This window comes from Quercus suber, unplaced genomic scaffold (genome assembly GCF_002906115.3).
Source record: "Quercus suber isolate HL8 unplaced genomic scaffold, Cork oak 2.0 scaffold_2, whole genome shotgun sequence".
Taxonomy (NCBI): domain Eukaryota; kingdom Viridiplantae; phylum Streptophyta; class Magnoliopsida; order Fagales; family Fagaceae; genus Quercus; species Quercus suber.
Window position 1 is genome coordinate 4,036,622 of NW_027069469.1, and position 15,628 is coordinate 4,052,249.

At 39.7% G+C, this 15,628-nt stretch overlaps 2 protein-coding genes and 1 long non-coding RNA gene across 3 annotated transcripts; 2 read left to right on the forward strand and 1 right to left on the reverse strand.

The window, feature by feature from the left end:
• Window positions 1-1,596: 1,596 nt before the first annotated feature.
• LOC112018084 (uncharacterized) lies at window positions 1,597-2,766 on the forward strand. The gene has a single exon (XM_024050590.2). It carries the CDS (start codon window positions 1,597-1,599, stop codon window positions 2,764-2,766), a length of 1,170 nt encoding a protein of 389 aa, XP_023906358.2.
• A 5,895-nt stretch (window positions 2,767-8,661) lies between these two features.
• On the forward strand, window positions 8,662-9,602 carry LOC112018091 (thylakoid lumenal 19 kDa protein, chloroplastic). The gene has a single exon (XM_024050593.2). The coding sequence runs from the start codon at window positions 8,762-8,764 to the stop codon at window positions 9,497-9,499; it is 738 nt and encodes a 245-aa protein (XP_023906361.2). The 5' UTR covers window positions 8,662-8,761; the 3' UTR covers window positions 9,500-9,602.
• Window positions 9,603-11,149: 1,547 nt separating this feature from the next.
• Window positions 11,150-13,242, reverse strand: LOC112018073 (uncharacterized). The gene is made up of 2 exons (XR_010626338.1): window positions 12,998-13,242; window positions 11,150-11,691 (listed from the first exon to the last, which is right to left on the reverse strand). It is a non-coding gene; the product is annotated as an uncharacterized LOC112018073 (long non-coding RNA).
• Window positions 13,243-15,628: the final 2,386 nt, after the last annotated feature.

Here is a 15,628-nt window from a genome sequence, read left to right on the forward strand (position 1 = left end):
ATTTAGAAATATCCAATGAAAAGCTGCTACCCCCGCATTAAATGCATTGCAGCTACTTTCTTGGCCGCATTTATGTGAAGAAGACCCATGAACAATGTTGTATTGGCTACCGCAATGCCAAGGGGGCCAAAAGAGGTGTCTGATGGGACAAACACTCAAGTGGGGACTCAGATGATCGATAAGTGTAAGATCAAGATGATCTGGAGGGAGCTATGTAATGCAATAGACCCTTCATAAGAGCAGGATTGAAAAAATAGAAAAGGAACACTGTAGCAATTAGAGTTGCACTTGTAATCAGTTTTATTAATCTATAACAATCTTTGCCTCCTCGGATAAGACATTCATATAACCTTACGTGTGTTGTTCATGCATGATAATCTTTCAAACCTATCCTAAATGTTGTTAGATTCACCAAAGCCCAGTTCTTTGACCCACTCTCTACAAATTTATTGTATTGAGCCTATTAACCCACAATCTCATACACATTGGGCTAGGGTCACAAAACGAGCCCCTACAATTGGGTCCTGGAAATTCGAGGTTGTTAGGCTACGGCAAGAGATTGCCTGGTAGCTGCCATCTCACATCGGCCTAGAGCAGACTCCTCGGCCCTTGTCGAAGAAAGCTCATAGCAATCAAAGACCCTGGCATCGCCTGTTAATGCACCAGCCGAGGAAGCAAAATGTGAGGACCTGGAAAAGGTGATCATTGGCGATGACCCGAAGAGGTTCTTCCAGGTGGGATCTCAACTGCCCCCCCGGGAAAAGGAGGAATTAATGGGGTTCCTCAGAAAAAATGTTGATGTGTTTGCGTGGGATGCTTATGACACCCCAGGAATTGACCCGAACTTCATGTGTCACCATTTAAATGTAAATCCATCAGCCACTCCCAAAAAAAAACCACCTCGGGGCCCATCCAAAGAGCACGCCGACGTTGTCAGGGACGAGGTGAGAAAGCTCAAGCAAACAGGAGCTATCAAGGAGGTGTTCTACCCTGAGTGGTTGGCTAACACCGTGGTTATAAAGAAGAAGAGTGGAAAGTGGCGAGTTTGTGTGGACTTCATAGACTTAAACAAGGCGTGTTCAAAAGACCTGTTCCCCATGCCTCAGATAAACCAGTTAGTAGATGCAACTGTAGGCCATCCTCGGAAGAGTTTCTTAGATGCCTTTCAAGGCTATCATCAAATACTACTAGCCCTGGGTGATCAAGAAAAAACAGCATTTGTGACTCCTATTGGAAATTACCACTACAAAGTGATGCCCTTTGGTTTGAAGAATGTGGGGTCCACCTACCAAAGGATGATGACTAGAATGTTTGAGCCACAGATGGGCAAGAGTGTTAAAGTCTACATAGACGACATGGTGGTAAAAAGTAAAGTGGTATCCAAGCACATGGGAGACCTCGGGGTCATTTTTGACATCTTAAGGAAACACAAACTACATCTCAATGCCTCTAAGTGCTCATTTGGTGTCGGGTCTGGTAAATTCTTGGGCTATATGGTAACTCACAGGGGAATTGAGGTGAGTCCAGACCAGATCAAAGCAATTCAGAATAAGCAACCTCCTCGGAACCCCCAAAGAAGTCTAGAAACTCACTAGAATGATTGCAGCCTTGAATCGGTTTATTTCTAGATCTGCGGATAAGTGCCGACCTTTTCACCTCTTGACGAACAAATGGAAAGGATTTGAGTGGTTCGAGGAATGCGTTTTGGCCTTCCAGCAACTTAAGGAATACCTATCCCAGCCACCTATCATGTCTAGCCCTGAGGTCGACGAGGTTTTGTTCACCTACATTGCGGTGGCCCCTCATGCTGTAAGCTTGGTGTTGATACGAATTGATGGTGGCATACAACGGCCACTTTATTATGTGAGTAAATCATTACATGAGGCCGAGATACGTTATTTACCATTGGAGAAGGCAATTTTGGCAGTAGTGCATACCACGCGAAAACTCCATCACTACTTCCAAGCGCACACAATTGTTGTTCTAACTCAGCTTCCACTTAAATCTGTACTCCAAAGTGCCGATTACATAGGAAGAATTGCCATGTGGAGCACAGTTCTAGGGGCTTTCGATATCAAATACTTGCCTCGGACCTCTGTCAAGGGCCAGATCCTCGCTGATTTAATTGCTGAATTTGCCGAACCCCCGATAGAAATGGTAGCGGAGGAGCAAAACATGGATAGAAAATCGGTTGGCACAATCTCCGCGCAAGGACCCTCTTATTGGAAAGTGTATGTTGATGGCACAGCAAACCAAAGGGGGTCCGGGGTGGGGCTGGTTCTAATATCTCCTGAGAAAGTTACCATAGAGAAATCATTGAGACTAGTGTTCTCGGCCACAAACAATGAAGCCAAATATGAGGCTTTATTGCAAGGAATGGCCATGGTACAGAAAATGGGGGGAAAGGCAATGGAAGTCTTCTCGGATTCGAGATTGGTTGTGGGCCAAGTGAAGGGAGAGCTAAAGGCCAGAGATGTGAGAATGCAGGAGTACTTGAGTCAGGTCAGGCGCTTGCAATCGAATTTTGAATTCTTCGACTTGTCACACGTCTCTAGGAGTGGAAACACGCACTCGGATTCATTGGCCACCCTTGCCACCTCCTCAGCACAAGTTTTACCTCGAGTCATCCTTGTTGAGGACTTGTGTAGAGTAGATGGAGTCAAAAAGGAAGGGGTTCAGATCCATCAAGTCAGAGTAGGTCCGAGCTGGATGGATCTTATAGTGAGCTTTCTTAAAGATGATACACTACCTGAAGAGAAATCATAAGCTAAGAAGATAAGAAGAAAAGCTCTTCGGTTCTGACTGTCCAAGGATCACAAGTTGTACAAGCGCTCCTATTCTGGGCCGTATTTGCTATGTATACATCCCGAAATATCAGAATTACTGCTTGAGGAGTTGCATGAAGGAATTTGTAGGGGTCACATAGGAGGAAGATCTCTGTCTCACAAAGCCCTCACTCAAGGATACTGGTGGCCGGGTATGAAGAAGTACGCCCAATAATATGTCAAGAAGTGTGATTAATGCTAAAGGTTTGCCTCAAACATCCACCAACCGGGAGGGGTCCTCAATCTTCTCTCCAATCCTTGGCTGTTTGCTCAATAGGGCTTGGATATTGTAGGCCCCTTCCCTAAAGCGGCAGGAAATAAGAGATACCTATTGGTCGGTACAGACTATTTCACTAAATGGGTCGAAGCTGAACCCCTAGCTAACATCAGGGATACGGATGCTAAAAAGTTTATCTTGAGGAACATCGTTACTCAATTTGGAATCCCTCACACTCTCATCTCGGATAACGGCTTTCATTTTGATAGCAAGGCCTTTAAAAGATACTATTGTGACTTGGGAATTACAAATAGGTATTCCACTCTGACCTACCCCCAAGGAAATGGGCGGGCTGAGGCAGTTAATAAGGTCATTGTCAGTGGACTGAAAAAGAGGTTGGATGATGCAAAGGAAAAATGGGTGGAAGAGCTGCCACACGTCTTGTGGACATATCGGACTACACCACATCGGTCAACAGGAGAGACCCCCTTTTTCCATGACTTACGGGGCCGAGGCTGTCATTCCCCTAGAGACTAGCTTCCCAACGCTGAGAACAAGTACCTTCACTCCAAGCAACAACGATGAACTGCTAGGAAAGAGTTTGGATTTAATTGAAGAGAGAAGAGAAAAGGCAATGATCCAATTAGCCTATTACCACTAGAAACTCAAGCAAGGGTATGATGCCAATATAAAGCTACGGTCACTGGCACCAAAAGACTTGGTGCTGAGGAAAGTTTTAGGTAGTACCAAGAACCCGGCTTGAGGAAAGTTAGGGCCCAATTGGGAAGGACCATACCGCATCACTTCAGTTGCAGGAATAGATGCATATTATTTAGAAGACTTAGATGAAAAAGCTGTACTTCGCCCGTGGAATGTAAACAACCTAAGAAGGTATTATTATTAATAAAAGCAGTTTTATTTGCACTCTGATTTATTGTAATTGCGTGTCATGAGTTTCACAACTATCTAAGTGTTAGACAGAACCAAGGTCTTGCATGAATCCTCGGATCACAAATCTTGGGGAAACTAATAACTTCTGGCAACTATCTAAGTGTTAGACAGAACCAAGGTCTTGCATGGATCCTCAGACCACCAACCTTGGGGAAACTAATAACTTCTGGCAACTATCTAAGTGTTAAACAGAACCAAGATCTTGCATGAATACTCAGACCACAAACCTTGGGGAAACTAATAACTTCTGGCAACTATCTAAATGTTAAACAAAACCAAGGTATTGCATGGATCCTCGGACCACAAGCCTTGAGGAAATTAACTACTTTAGACGTTTATCTAAGTGATAAACAGGACCCTAAATGGAGCCTGGCTCCTCGGATCACTGCCCTGTCCCTATTCAACAAAAATGTAAACAAATGTTCGTCCATGAGCATCACTTAAAGCATTTCAAGGTGGCAAAACAGTTTCAAAATTATAACCAACCTCTTGGATTTTTGATCCTGTGTAAGTTAAAGTCTTTAATGGTTTAGACCAACTCATGGTATAGATAGATGTTAAAACTTCTTCCCTTTTTCAACTAATACTTAAACCAAACTATTTAAAGCATTAGCAAATTAAAGCAATATTGATAAACTTCAGAACATACTAAATGAAAGAAGCAAGGATAAAAAGAAGAAAAACATCTTCATTAAACAAGAAAGGAGAGTACATTAGGTTTAATGGCAGATCACCATTACAAAAATGGATATTCAAAAGAAAAATTACAAAAAAAACGCCCTACACCTAAGCTTCAGCTGGGGGAGGATCTTGCTTGGAATCGGCAGCCCCGGAGTGGACCTCATCAATCTTGGGCTTAGAAGCTGCATCCTTGGCCTAGGCAACCACATCTTTGATTGTAAGGGAGTCCTCGGAGGCCTTATCCTTTGCTGGAGGCTGAGCCTCCTATCCCACCTCAACCCCTCCAGGAAGGGAGGCTTGGGTAGGAAGGAGATGCTCGGGAGGAGGGTCTGCTTTTGGAATTTCTCGAATATCAGTAGGGAAATAAACATTCTCAGCCCTCCTCAGCTCGGAGTCTGCAGGAGCTCCTACTCGATCCATCGCCACTTCCTAGGACTCGGCGTAGTAATCCCTGTAAACCACGGCTACCTCCTCTGCCAGCCGTTTCTCCGAGTCAGTCACCCCACGCTCGTAAGCTGCCACCACCGCGGCCTCAGTAGCTTCCCTGGCCACCCGAGCTGCGTCCTTGACTTTTTGTAGCTCGACCTTAAGATCTAGAATGGATTGCTTTTCTGTGGCCAGGTTTGTCTCGATTACATATAGGTTTGCCTCTCTGCAGTTTTCAAAACCACCAAAGCGCTGTCGTGAGCTTTTACCGCCTCCTTCAGCTGCTTGGACAGCACAGCCTGCTCCTGCCTTATAGATCCCAGCTGCTTTTCAACCTTTAGCCAGGAGTGGGCCTTAACCTTAGCCTCGTCTTGGGCGTTCCTGTCCCACTCCTCGGCGCACTTCAACGTCCCTCTGGCTTTCCACAGATAGGGCCCTCTTGTCCCAGGGGTCCTTAGCCTTCTTTGTTTGCTTGGCCTCCTTTTGTTGTACTATCTCTCCTTCCTCCTGGACATTTGTTGGCTTTTTCTTCTTTAAGTCTGGGATAGCCTTCAATCCGAGGTCGGTTGGGAGCTGAGGAGGAGGAGGAGGGATATTGGGAGTAGCCTAAGTCTTGGGAACTTCTTTTGAAGTAGATCCCCCTTTATTTCTGTTGGCCATCAGACCCTTCAAACCGGTCCTTTGCCTTAGGTCCATGCCTTCGTCCTCCTCGGAACTAGTGTCGGGCTGAGCAACTATTAGTCTTAGCTAGTGGATGGCTGAAAACCCTCCAGACTCAGTCTCGAAATCTGATAGCTCTACAGGCTTTTCCAGTGCCCCTTCCTCTCCTTCAAAACGAAATTGGTCGATCTCAGCGTCCAACGAGTGGCGAGACAAGGACGACTCTTCTCTCCGAGCAACTATTGGTTGAGGAGTAGGCTGAGGTGGCAGCACGACGGCAGGAAGGTCTTTCCTAGCCAAAAATCCTGGCTTGGAAACGTCTATCCTAGCCAAACGAGAGCTTCCAACTCTTATTGCCTGGCCTGTGTCCTGAAATATGCAGGACAGGGGCTTGTAGTCCAATATCAAATGAGTGGCCCATAGCTGTCCATCCTCGCTAACAAATATCTCCGACCTCAAGAGAAAGTTGAGAGCTTGAACGTTGGTTAGGCTGAGCTTCGGAGCGACGTGAACCTTATCTGCAAAAATGTCCGAGGAAAACTGTGGTCAGAACAGAGAAAATTATCACTGGAAAAGAAATAAGAACAGAAGGGATGAATCCCTTGCCTAAAGAGACTAATCCTAAGGTACCCCACCTAGCTCTCTTGCCTGGGTTGGGCAAGGAAGACCGTTGTGCCACTCCCCAGAGGGGATCAGATAACCGTCCTTCAAGCCCTTGTTAGACTTAGGAAGGCAAGATATTAACCTAACAACGTCTGACCGGGACTTAAGGTAATATCCCGCACTAGCGAGGAAATGGCACTCGTACATATGAACGACGTCGTGCCATGTCAGTCCTAAGTTCATCTGGTCATTTAAAGTGTCTACGCACCCTAAAGACTTCACCCACTTGTCTATCAGTAAGTACCTGTTCCGAGGGACAATCCAAGCCCACTCCCGGTGGGATGTGGTACTTGGCCCTAAAACCCTCCACACCAAACAGAGAGTCCACTAAATGTTTACGCGAATATGAAGGACAAAGAAAGAGTTTTTAAGAAAAAGGGTAAGAAGGTCGAGGAGCCCAGCTGAGGAGAAATTGAAAGTCTAAAGAGATGAACACTTACGAGGAAGGGTGCACTGAACTCCGAACCTTTAAGAGAAATCCTTACGAGGTTTCTTAAGGAAAAGATTTAGGAAAATTTAGGGTTCGTTTGGATATAGCTGAAAACTGAAAACTGAAAACTAAAAAACACTGTAGCAAAATAATTTTTAAATATGTAAATAGTACTGTGGGACCCATTTTTAATGAAAAAGTTGTTAAAAAGTGAAATTTGTGAGTCAATGAACAGTACACACCATGCACTGTTCACAGGAAAAATCAACCATTTCGGCTCAAAAAGCAAAAAAAAAAAAAAAAAATACAACTAAAACGCAAACGTGCGTTTGGGAAGCGCAAACGTGCTTCCCAAACGCACACTTAATGATTGAAAAAACTTGAGATTTTGAGCGCTTAGGATCTCTGGAAAGCTTGAAGACTAGTAAATGGGGGAAATAGGACCTCCAGGTGATTTATATAGGGGGTGGGGTTGGGTGGAAGTTACAACGCTCAAAACCAGAGAAAGAATGTCAGCCATTGGATTCGCGCATCGCCGTTGGATGTGGGGAACATAAAGCCGCCTAGAGCAATTAATTATACCTCGCAAGGCGCGAAGTGTCCACAGCAATTATGGGGCGCGTAAAACGGCATCTTCATACGTGTAAACCAAGGAAATAACTAGTCTGATCTCTTAAAAATCAAAACCCCACCTTTTCTCCTCGGACGAAGAGAAAAGCCAGAGTTTTGAGGGGCTATTGTGGGGGAAAGGGCCTAAAATTACATATTGGGTCTTGGGCCTTATCCGAGGATGTGGATATGTCCGAGGAGGGGCGAATATTTGTGATGGGATCCAGCCCCAAGTCTCATGAGCAAGGAAGGAGCGAAAGGTGGTCCAAGTATGAGCTCCCCCTCGGACCTGTTGAAGGCAGCTCCAATTTGTATCCCAACGATCAAGGTGGTCTTCCAAGAGGCTCCAGTGACAAGGATGTCCATCACACACGTAAAAGAGTAATGGGGATTCAGAAATATCTAATGGAAAGCTGCTACCCCCGTATTAAATGCATTGCAGCTACTTTCTTGGCCGCATTTATGTGGAGAAAACCCTTGAACAGTGCTACATTGGCTACCGCAACGCCCAGAGGGCCAAAAGAGGTGTCTGATGGGACAGACACTCAAGTGGGGACTCAGATGATTGACAAGTGTAAGATCAAGATGGTCTGGAGGGAGCTATATAATGCAATAGACCCTTCATAAGAGCAAGATCGAAAAAATAGAAAAGGAACACTGTAGCAACCAGAGTTGCACTTGTAATCAGTTTTATTAATCTATAACAATCTTTGCCTCCTCGGATAAGACATTCATACAACCTTACGTGTGTTGTTCATGCATGATAATCTTTCAAACCTATCCTAAACGTTGTTAGATTCACCAAAGCTCAGTTCTTTAACTCACTCTCTACAAATTTATTATATTGGGCCCATTAACCCACAATCCCATACACATTGGACTTGGGTCACAAAACGAGCCCCTACAATTTTCAAATAACAAATATAGATAGCTTGATTTAGAAATTTTAATATATTGCATCAATTATACTCTGTTAGAAAATAATAACATCATTTAATTTAAGAAGAGTTCGAAACTAAAACTTATAAATCTCATTTACTATTTTCATTTTTTACTTATTTCATTTTTTACTTAAAAAAACAAATTGTCAAATTTTTTCACACAAGCAACTATTATTGAGTATGGACTAATAGTTGTGCCAGTGGCCTAATTTCAACATCCACGTGATATCAATCTTGCATCCTAAAGCAAACTGAGCTCTTACCATATTATTGGATAAGGCAAAAGTCTTACCATCTTCAAACATCACAGAGGATAACACAAAAAAACAGAGCCACACCCACCTATCCATCCAATTCCATGGCCGCCATATTCTCACCCTCAGCCCTCTTCTCCTCCACCACTACAACCCCTACAAAACCACCTCAAACTCCACCTTCAACCAAGCCCCACCTCCCTATCCCACCTTCCAATTCCAAATCACCCTTAACTACCACCATGACAACCACTTTAACTGCCACAGTCCTTGCCACCACAATTTTAACTTCCTCTCCTCTTTCACTAGCTGACACTCCAACCTACCAGCTCTACTATGGCACCGCTGCTAGTGCTGCTAACTACGGTGGCTATGGTGGCAACTCAAGCAAGAAAGACTCAGCTGAGTACATCTATGAAGTCCCAGACGGTTGGAAAGAACGCTTAGTTTCAAAGGTTGAGAAGGGTACCAATGGAACTGACAGTGAGTTCTACAACCCAAAGAAAAAGTCAGAGAAAGAGTACCTCACTTTCCTTGCTGGGTTTAAACAGCTAGCTCCTAAGGATGCGGTTTTGAACAACTTGGCATTGTCAGACGTAAACTTGCAGGACTTGATAGCAAGTGCCGACAGTGTGACATCTGAGGAGAGGAAGGATGAGAATGGGCAAGTTTATTATGTGTACGAGATTGATGGGGTTGGTGCACATGGTTTAATTTCTGTGACTTGTGCTAACAATAAGCTTTATGCTCATTTTGTTAATGCTCCTACACCAGAGTGGAATAAGGACAAAGATATGTTGAGGCATGTTCATGAGTCTTTCAAGACTGTTAAGTCGTTTTAGGTTACTTTGTGGGATTGTTAATAAAGGGGAGAGAAAGGTTTTGGGTGTTGTGTATGAACTTGATACTAATTCAAATTATAAAGATTTTTATTTTAAACTTTCATTTTGCTTGCATTTGCAGTTGAGTTTGGTTCAAAATGTATGTTCAATCAGAAGTTAGAACTTCACTGTGAATTTAACTCAAGGCCTTCTATTAAGACGTGAAAAATGTCCAACATTGATTGAATTGAGGCTGTCAAGGTGTCTGGTAACCTATGATGTATACATTTTATATAAGGTCCTAGGTTGAGCCACATAATTGAAGATGGATCCTTTAAATGCATTTTATTTCTTTTAAGATTTGGTATTTGATTACTGTGGTTGAAATATTGTTTGTGCATCTGTTTGGAATTGATCAATTCATCCACTGCTTAGTTGTTTAAGGTCCAAAATCTGGAAACTTCAATCCCAATGGCATAATTTTTAGTTAGGATAAAGCCACATTTAATTGAGTCATTGTAGCACTGAAATATGGACCTATAGTGATTTTGGGTAATGGAAGAATGATCGACTTTGCACATATGCTGAAAGTGAATTCCATTTTGCTTAAGACTTCTCTCTGTGATATTCAATTTTTGAATAAGGAATGGTAGAATACTTGGAAAGTATGAAAGTGATAAACTGAATTGAGAAAAAGAAATCTTGCTGCTTGAGAAGGATCTCAAGGGTCACCCTCTTGAGACCTGCTGTCCTTCATGATTATCAGCAATTTCACGTTGCTTTGTCCTCTTTTTTAGCTTCAACATTTGGTATGGTTTGCCAAGACCTTGTAACTCAACTAGCACATCCCTATGTTTTCAATAGTAACAGGGCAAATCCCCTTTCCCCAACTATCAAATTATCAAAAAGAGAGGGGGGTGGGGGGGCACAGTTTGTCTGCTTCAAATGTATGGGAGACAGGGTGTGCAAACCATGGTGCAGCCAAAGATGTGAGAAGAATTGTTGGTAAACAAGCCTGATTTGACAAATATGCATGATTGCTTTGTAGCTGCAGGGTAGCAAGTGAATCTTACAAATGCAGTAATGAATATCAAGGCTTTTCAGTTTTCAACTTGCTTGACAGTCACCATTTGGCCAAAATCTTGAGAGCTCTTCATACGTGGCTGCTACATTTTCTCTTAGCCATGCTTGAACTGCCAATGGAAACCTTAATGCCATTGATTTCAGTGTAATATGATATAACTTAGGAAGCCTGATTTGTTGACATATTGAGATGAAATGGTTTTATTGAACAAGCTTTCATCTCTGATTGAAAACAACAATTTGTACAACTTCAAGTTTTGAGTATCAACCCAAATGATTCTACTAAGATATTTGTCTAGTTTATTGAAATGAAGTTTAGTTCCATCATCAGATGAAAAGAGAGTCTAATCTTTATATGTGCTCTAATATGTCATCCTAATTTGGAAAATTTATGTGAGGTTCTCACAAATTGCTTAGCTGCCTTGCACATCCACAGGCCAAATTACCAAGCAGAGTAGCCAGGAATGTATGAACTATGAAGTGCCAAGATATGTCTTATGAACAATCTACTTGAAGTAGCTTCTAGTGTCAATACATTTTTTTTTTTAAAGTAGTATCTAGTGTCAATACATACTTTCTTGCTCATAATTAAATAAAATTGTGTTCATATATTTGGGAGATCCCAAATGGGATCCATCATTACAAAACACAGAAAGTAGATTCTAACATTCTAGTCAAACTGACCTGCTTTCCAGTATCCCCAACAAAACCAAAAAACGTTCTGGATTCAAGACTCTTCAGCCTTATCAATTATACGACTAATTTTAACAGTTGCCACTTCTATTTTCTAAAGCATCATAGGCTAATTACAATCTGGATCAGATGCATAACACATATCATGGTCTTAGTAAGAATTATCAACGCTTCTTGTTCTAATCTTTCACCTTGAGCCAAATGTGGCTAATACAAAGTGAACCCATCATCATAGGAAACATGCCACCCTCGTCGACAAGGTGGGGCATTTTCACCATACTCAGCACAACAGCTCCATCTTTTCTTCCAATTCGCACTTCCAGTGTTTGGTCTATTATTCTTTTCATTCCATTTGTAAACAATTACTCCAGAGCGGTCACTCCACTCTCCATCAATTCCTTGGTGTGGTGGAGCCAATGCAAACAATCCCTTCTCTCCTACAAACATTACAAGCTTTGATAAATAAAAAAATAAATAAAATAATAATATTAAAAAATAAAATAAAATAAAAAATAAAAATAAAAAAACACAATGGTTTTACATATGTTATAGAAACCCAATATCAAATGACAGCAGCTTTAAAAAAAAAAATTAATGAAATGCATAAAAGGTTTGAAAAGTTGTGATCACATAATAAATTTCTATGTGAACTGTGATATATGAAAACAGAAGGGAAAAAAGGTGTATATTTACAAACGGTGACAGATTGATGATTTTAAATTGTGTTCCTTATGGACATTTTGGCAAGAGAACTTTAAATAAGTTTTATTTGTAGTTACAATTTCTCTTAGGTATTTTTCTTTGCTTTCTGGATTCCATTCTCATATGAACCAGATAAAGTTTGCCGTCCCTCTGCAACATCTATCTTGAAGCCTTTTTGTTAGAGATAGAGGCTCATATTTAGATTTAGAAAGAAACATTGGTCTTGGTATTCAGGTCTCATGGGTGGAATGAGTGGAGGGTGAGTGCAGCATAGTGGACCAGAGAAGATTAGGGTTATATCACTATATGTGTATGTGTGTATATATAACTCTTGTGGATGTAGGCACACAGTAGAACCATGTGACAAATTACCAATAGTCCCAAATGTTTAAGCCATTAGGAAATTTTGAATTTAATCATCTAACCATAATTCCAACACTTCTCCCGTGTTATCCCAAACTCCCCCTTAATAAGTGAGATCCAACACATGAGATTGGCAGAGACGTGGTTCAAACTTGGTATCACCTTCTCCGATATCTTGACAAATTGCCAATTGTCCCAAAAACCTATGGTACTTGAAAATAATGAATTTTATCATTTAACCGTATTTCTAGCACCATTTATATTCTTTATGTTAATTTCTTTCCATTTTCTCTTTACTTTTCACTAAACTGCATAGATCAACAATCATCAACACTTCTACATTTTCCTAACCAAATTCCAATTGGGTGTAACATTTTCTTTTCTTTCACAGAGGGTAATTTCAAGTTTGATTAGCTCAATTTAAAGCTTATACTCTATTACTCTGTCTATAAAAAGGAAACCTTGAAAAACAGTGTCATCTACTATGAAGATATGCATTTTATAAAAGTTAATTCACTAACATGTGCACAAGCACATGATAAAACATTTTCCAATAGCAATGAATATTAGAATTTAGAAGGAATGTTACACACTCATACATAAACCAAAAAAAAAAAAAAGCTATTGTTTAATTGAGCATGTGATATAGATAAAGATAATAGCACATCTGATACATACCAGTGGTGTGGCCGTGGAAGGAGCAAGCAGTTGGGGAATTATCTTTGTCCAAGTAAAGGGTGTTGCACCTTAAGCACCTTTTCTTTGTCTGTACTTGTTTTGTACTTGGTTCAGTCTGGTTGATGTTCACGCAAGACCTGATCTTTTTCCCACTTATTATTAATGGCTTGTAATGGCTGAGGAGGCTTTGAGTAAGATTGTTAGCAAAAGCCATGTCAGTGACTCACTGTACCAATTTTGAGAAAGGAAAGTGGAATGGGCTACAAGGATGAGGTGGGGTTGTGGGAAATATATTAAAAGTTTTGGGGTAACTAAAAAAGCCCATGAATTTTGGGCTTTGTTATAAAGTGGGGTTAGAATTTTGGGGGCCAATTATTTTTTCCAGGCTTCGTGTTTATGGATAGAGCATTAGAAATATTACACATGCTTTGGTCATGATACTTTCTCATCTATATTCGTATCATTTCATATCATATAATGTGCTATTTAATATATACTAAAAGTTTGGCTTAAAAGTTTGGCTTAAAAATCATGTATGTGCCAAATGATTGAGCCAAATTGAAAAAAATTTATAAATAAAAATAATAATTTTTTTTTCCTTTATCATCTTTTTTTCTACTAGTTTTTGAAATAAACACAAAAACTAATTATTATTATTATCAATTTCTATACTTTTTTTTCTTCACATTTTTCTTCTATCATAAAATCAATACAAAAAACAAAAAATTTTCTTTGAGAAGTGGCAATTTGTTTTTAAGCACAAGGCTTCTTCTTCTTTCTTTATCAAAAAAAATTTTTTTTTCTCTTTACCATTATCACTAATTCTCCTTCTCTTATAACAATTTTGTTATTGTATATTTGTTGATTTTATGATTTGATACAAAATTTTATTAGTTTAGATTAAAGCAACGGTTCTTCTCCAAAAAAAAAAAAAAAATTTAAAAGCAACGGCAGTTTTTTTTTTTTTTTTAAAAAAAAAAAAAAAAAAAATTTAAAAGCAACGGCAGTTTTTTTTTTTTTGGTGATAATCCACATAAGAAAATAAAACTTTTTTCTTTTTTACTGAGAAAGGTAGACATAAGAAAATAAAACTTCAATAGTTAGCAAACCAAATTAACCTTTACCTTTTCCCCTCAGGAAAAAAAAAAAAAAAACCTTTACCCTTAAATTAATTCTCATGACTGGGTACGTAAGACTTCGAAAGTCCAAGTATTTAGATAAGCATGAATGTTTGAAAAATGAGTTGAACTAAAACTCTACTTGAACTCTACTATGCTCTATTATTTAAGGATGCTAAAATCAATCAAAATAAAATTTAAAAACAAAAAATAATAATAATAATAATAAGATAAGAACTATAGAAGAAAGGATTTGGCCTTTTCAGTGAGAAGAGTTTTCTTCTTTCTTATCGCCTTTGATTCTTCTACAATTTTTCTATCAATGTAGTTCAACTAATTTAACATTGCTTATCTCACAATGTCTATAAGGAGAAAATAAATGTCAATTCTTTTTTTATGACATTAACCCTAGATTTAATTCTAAGTAGTATTTTTGCTATGGAAAAAAATTTAGGATCAATTCCTTAGGTGTTGTATCTTAGGTTTCTCATTTAAAATCAACCATGTGATTGTATTAATCGATGCAACAAAAAAAAGTTTGTCTTTTCAAAGAATTACTAATTCAACCGTAAAATTCATTAGTCGATGCAATTACATAGTCAAATTTAATTTAAAAATCTAAGGTATAACATCTAAAGAACAATGTCTTAGCTACAAACAATACTAGATCCACCTTTAATAAATATATTATATTAAGATCAAAGGATTTGACGTGGTTTAATTTCAACTAGTACCCCCACAAAACCCAAAAAAAAAAAAAACATTATGGATTCAAGACTCTTCAGCCTTATCAACTATACAACAAATTTTAACAGTTGCCACTTCTCTTTTCTAAAGCATCAAATGATTACAATCCGGATCAGATGCAAAACACATATCATGGTATTAGGAAGCAACTATCAACACTTCTTTTTTTCTAATATTTCACCTTGAGCCAAATGTGACTAATATAGAGTGAACCCATCATCATAGGAAACATGCCACCCTCGTTGACATGGTGGGGCATTTCACCATACTCAGCAGTCAGCACAATTGGCACTTCCAGTGTTTTACTCTATTATTCTTTTCATTCCATTTGTAAACAATTACTCCAGACCGGTCACTCTCTCCACTCTCCATCAATTCTTTGGTGTGGTGGAGACAATGCAAACAATCCCATCTCTCCTAAAAAAAATATTACAAGAGCTTTAGATCAATATGAAAAACACAATGGGTTTAAGGACCGAATGGACCAAACTAGACCAATGTAAATGGAAATAAACCGAATAGACCGAAGTAGACCAAATGGACCGAATTTTCCAAAAGTGGATCGATTTGAACCGAAATGGACTAACTGAAGGACTTGGACCGAACTAGACTGAGTTAGAATAAATGGACAGAAGTATACTAAATTGGACCGAAGTGTACCAATTGGACTGAATAGGACCGAAGTTATCAAATGGACTGAATTAGACCGAAATAGACCAATTGGACCGAAGTGGATCTTTTTGGACTGAAATTGACCAAATAAATG

Coding starts and splice junctions, on each gene's coding strand:
- LOC112018084 (XM_024050590.2), top strand. CDS start 1,597: ATGATTGCAGCCTTGAATCGGTTTATTTCTAGATCTGCGGATAAGTGC.
- LOC112018091 (XM_024050593.2), top strand. CDS start 8,762: ATGGCCGCCATATTCTCACCCTCAGCCCTCTTCTCCTCCACCACTACA.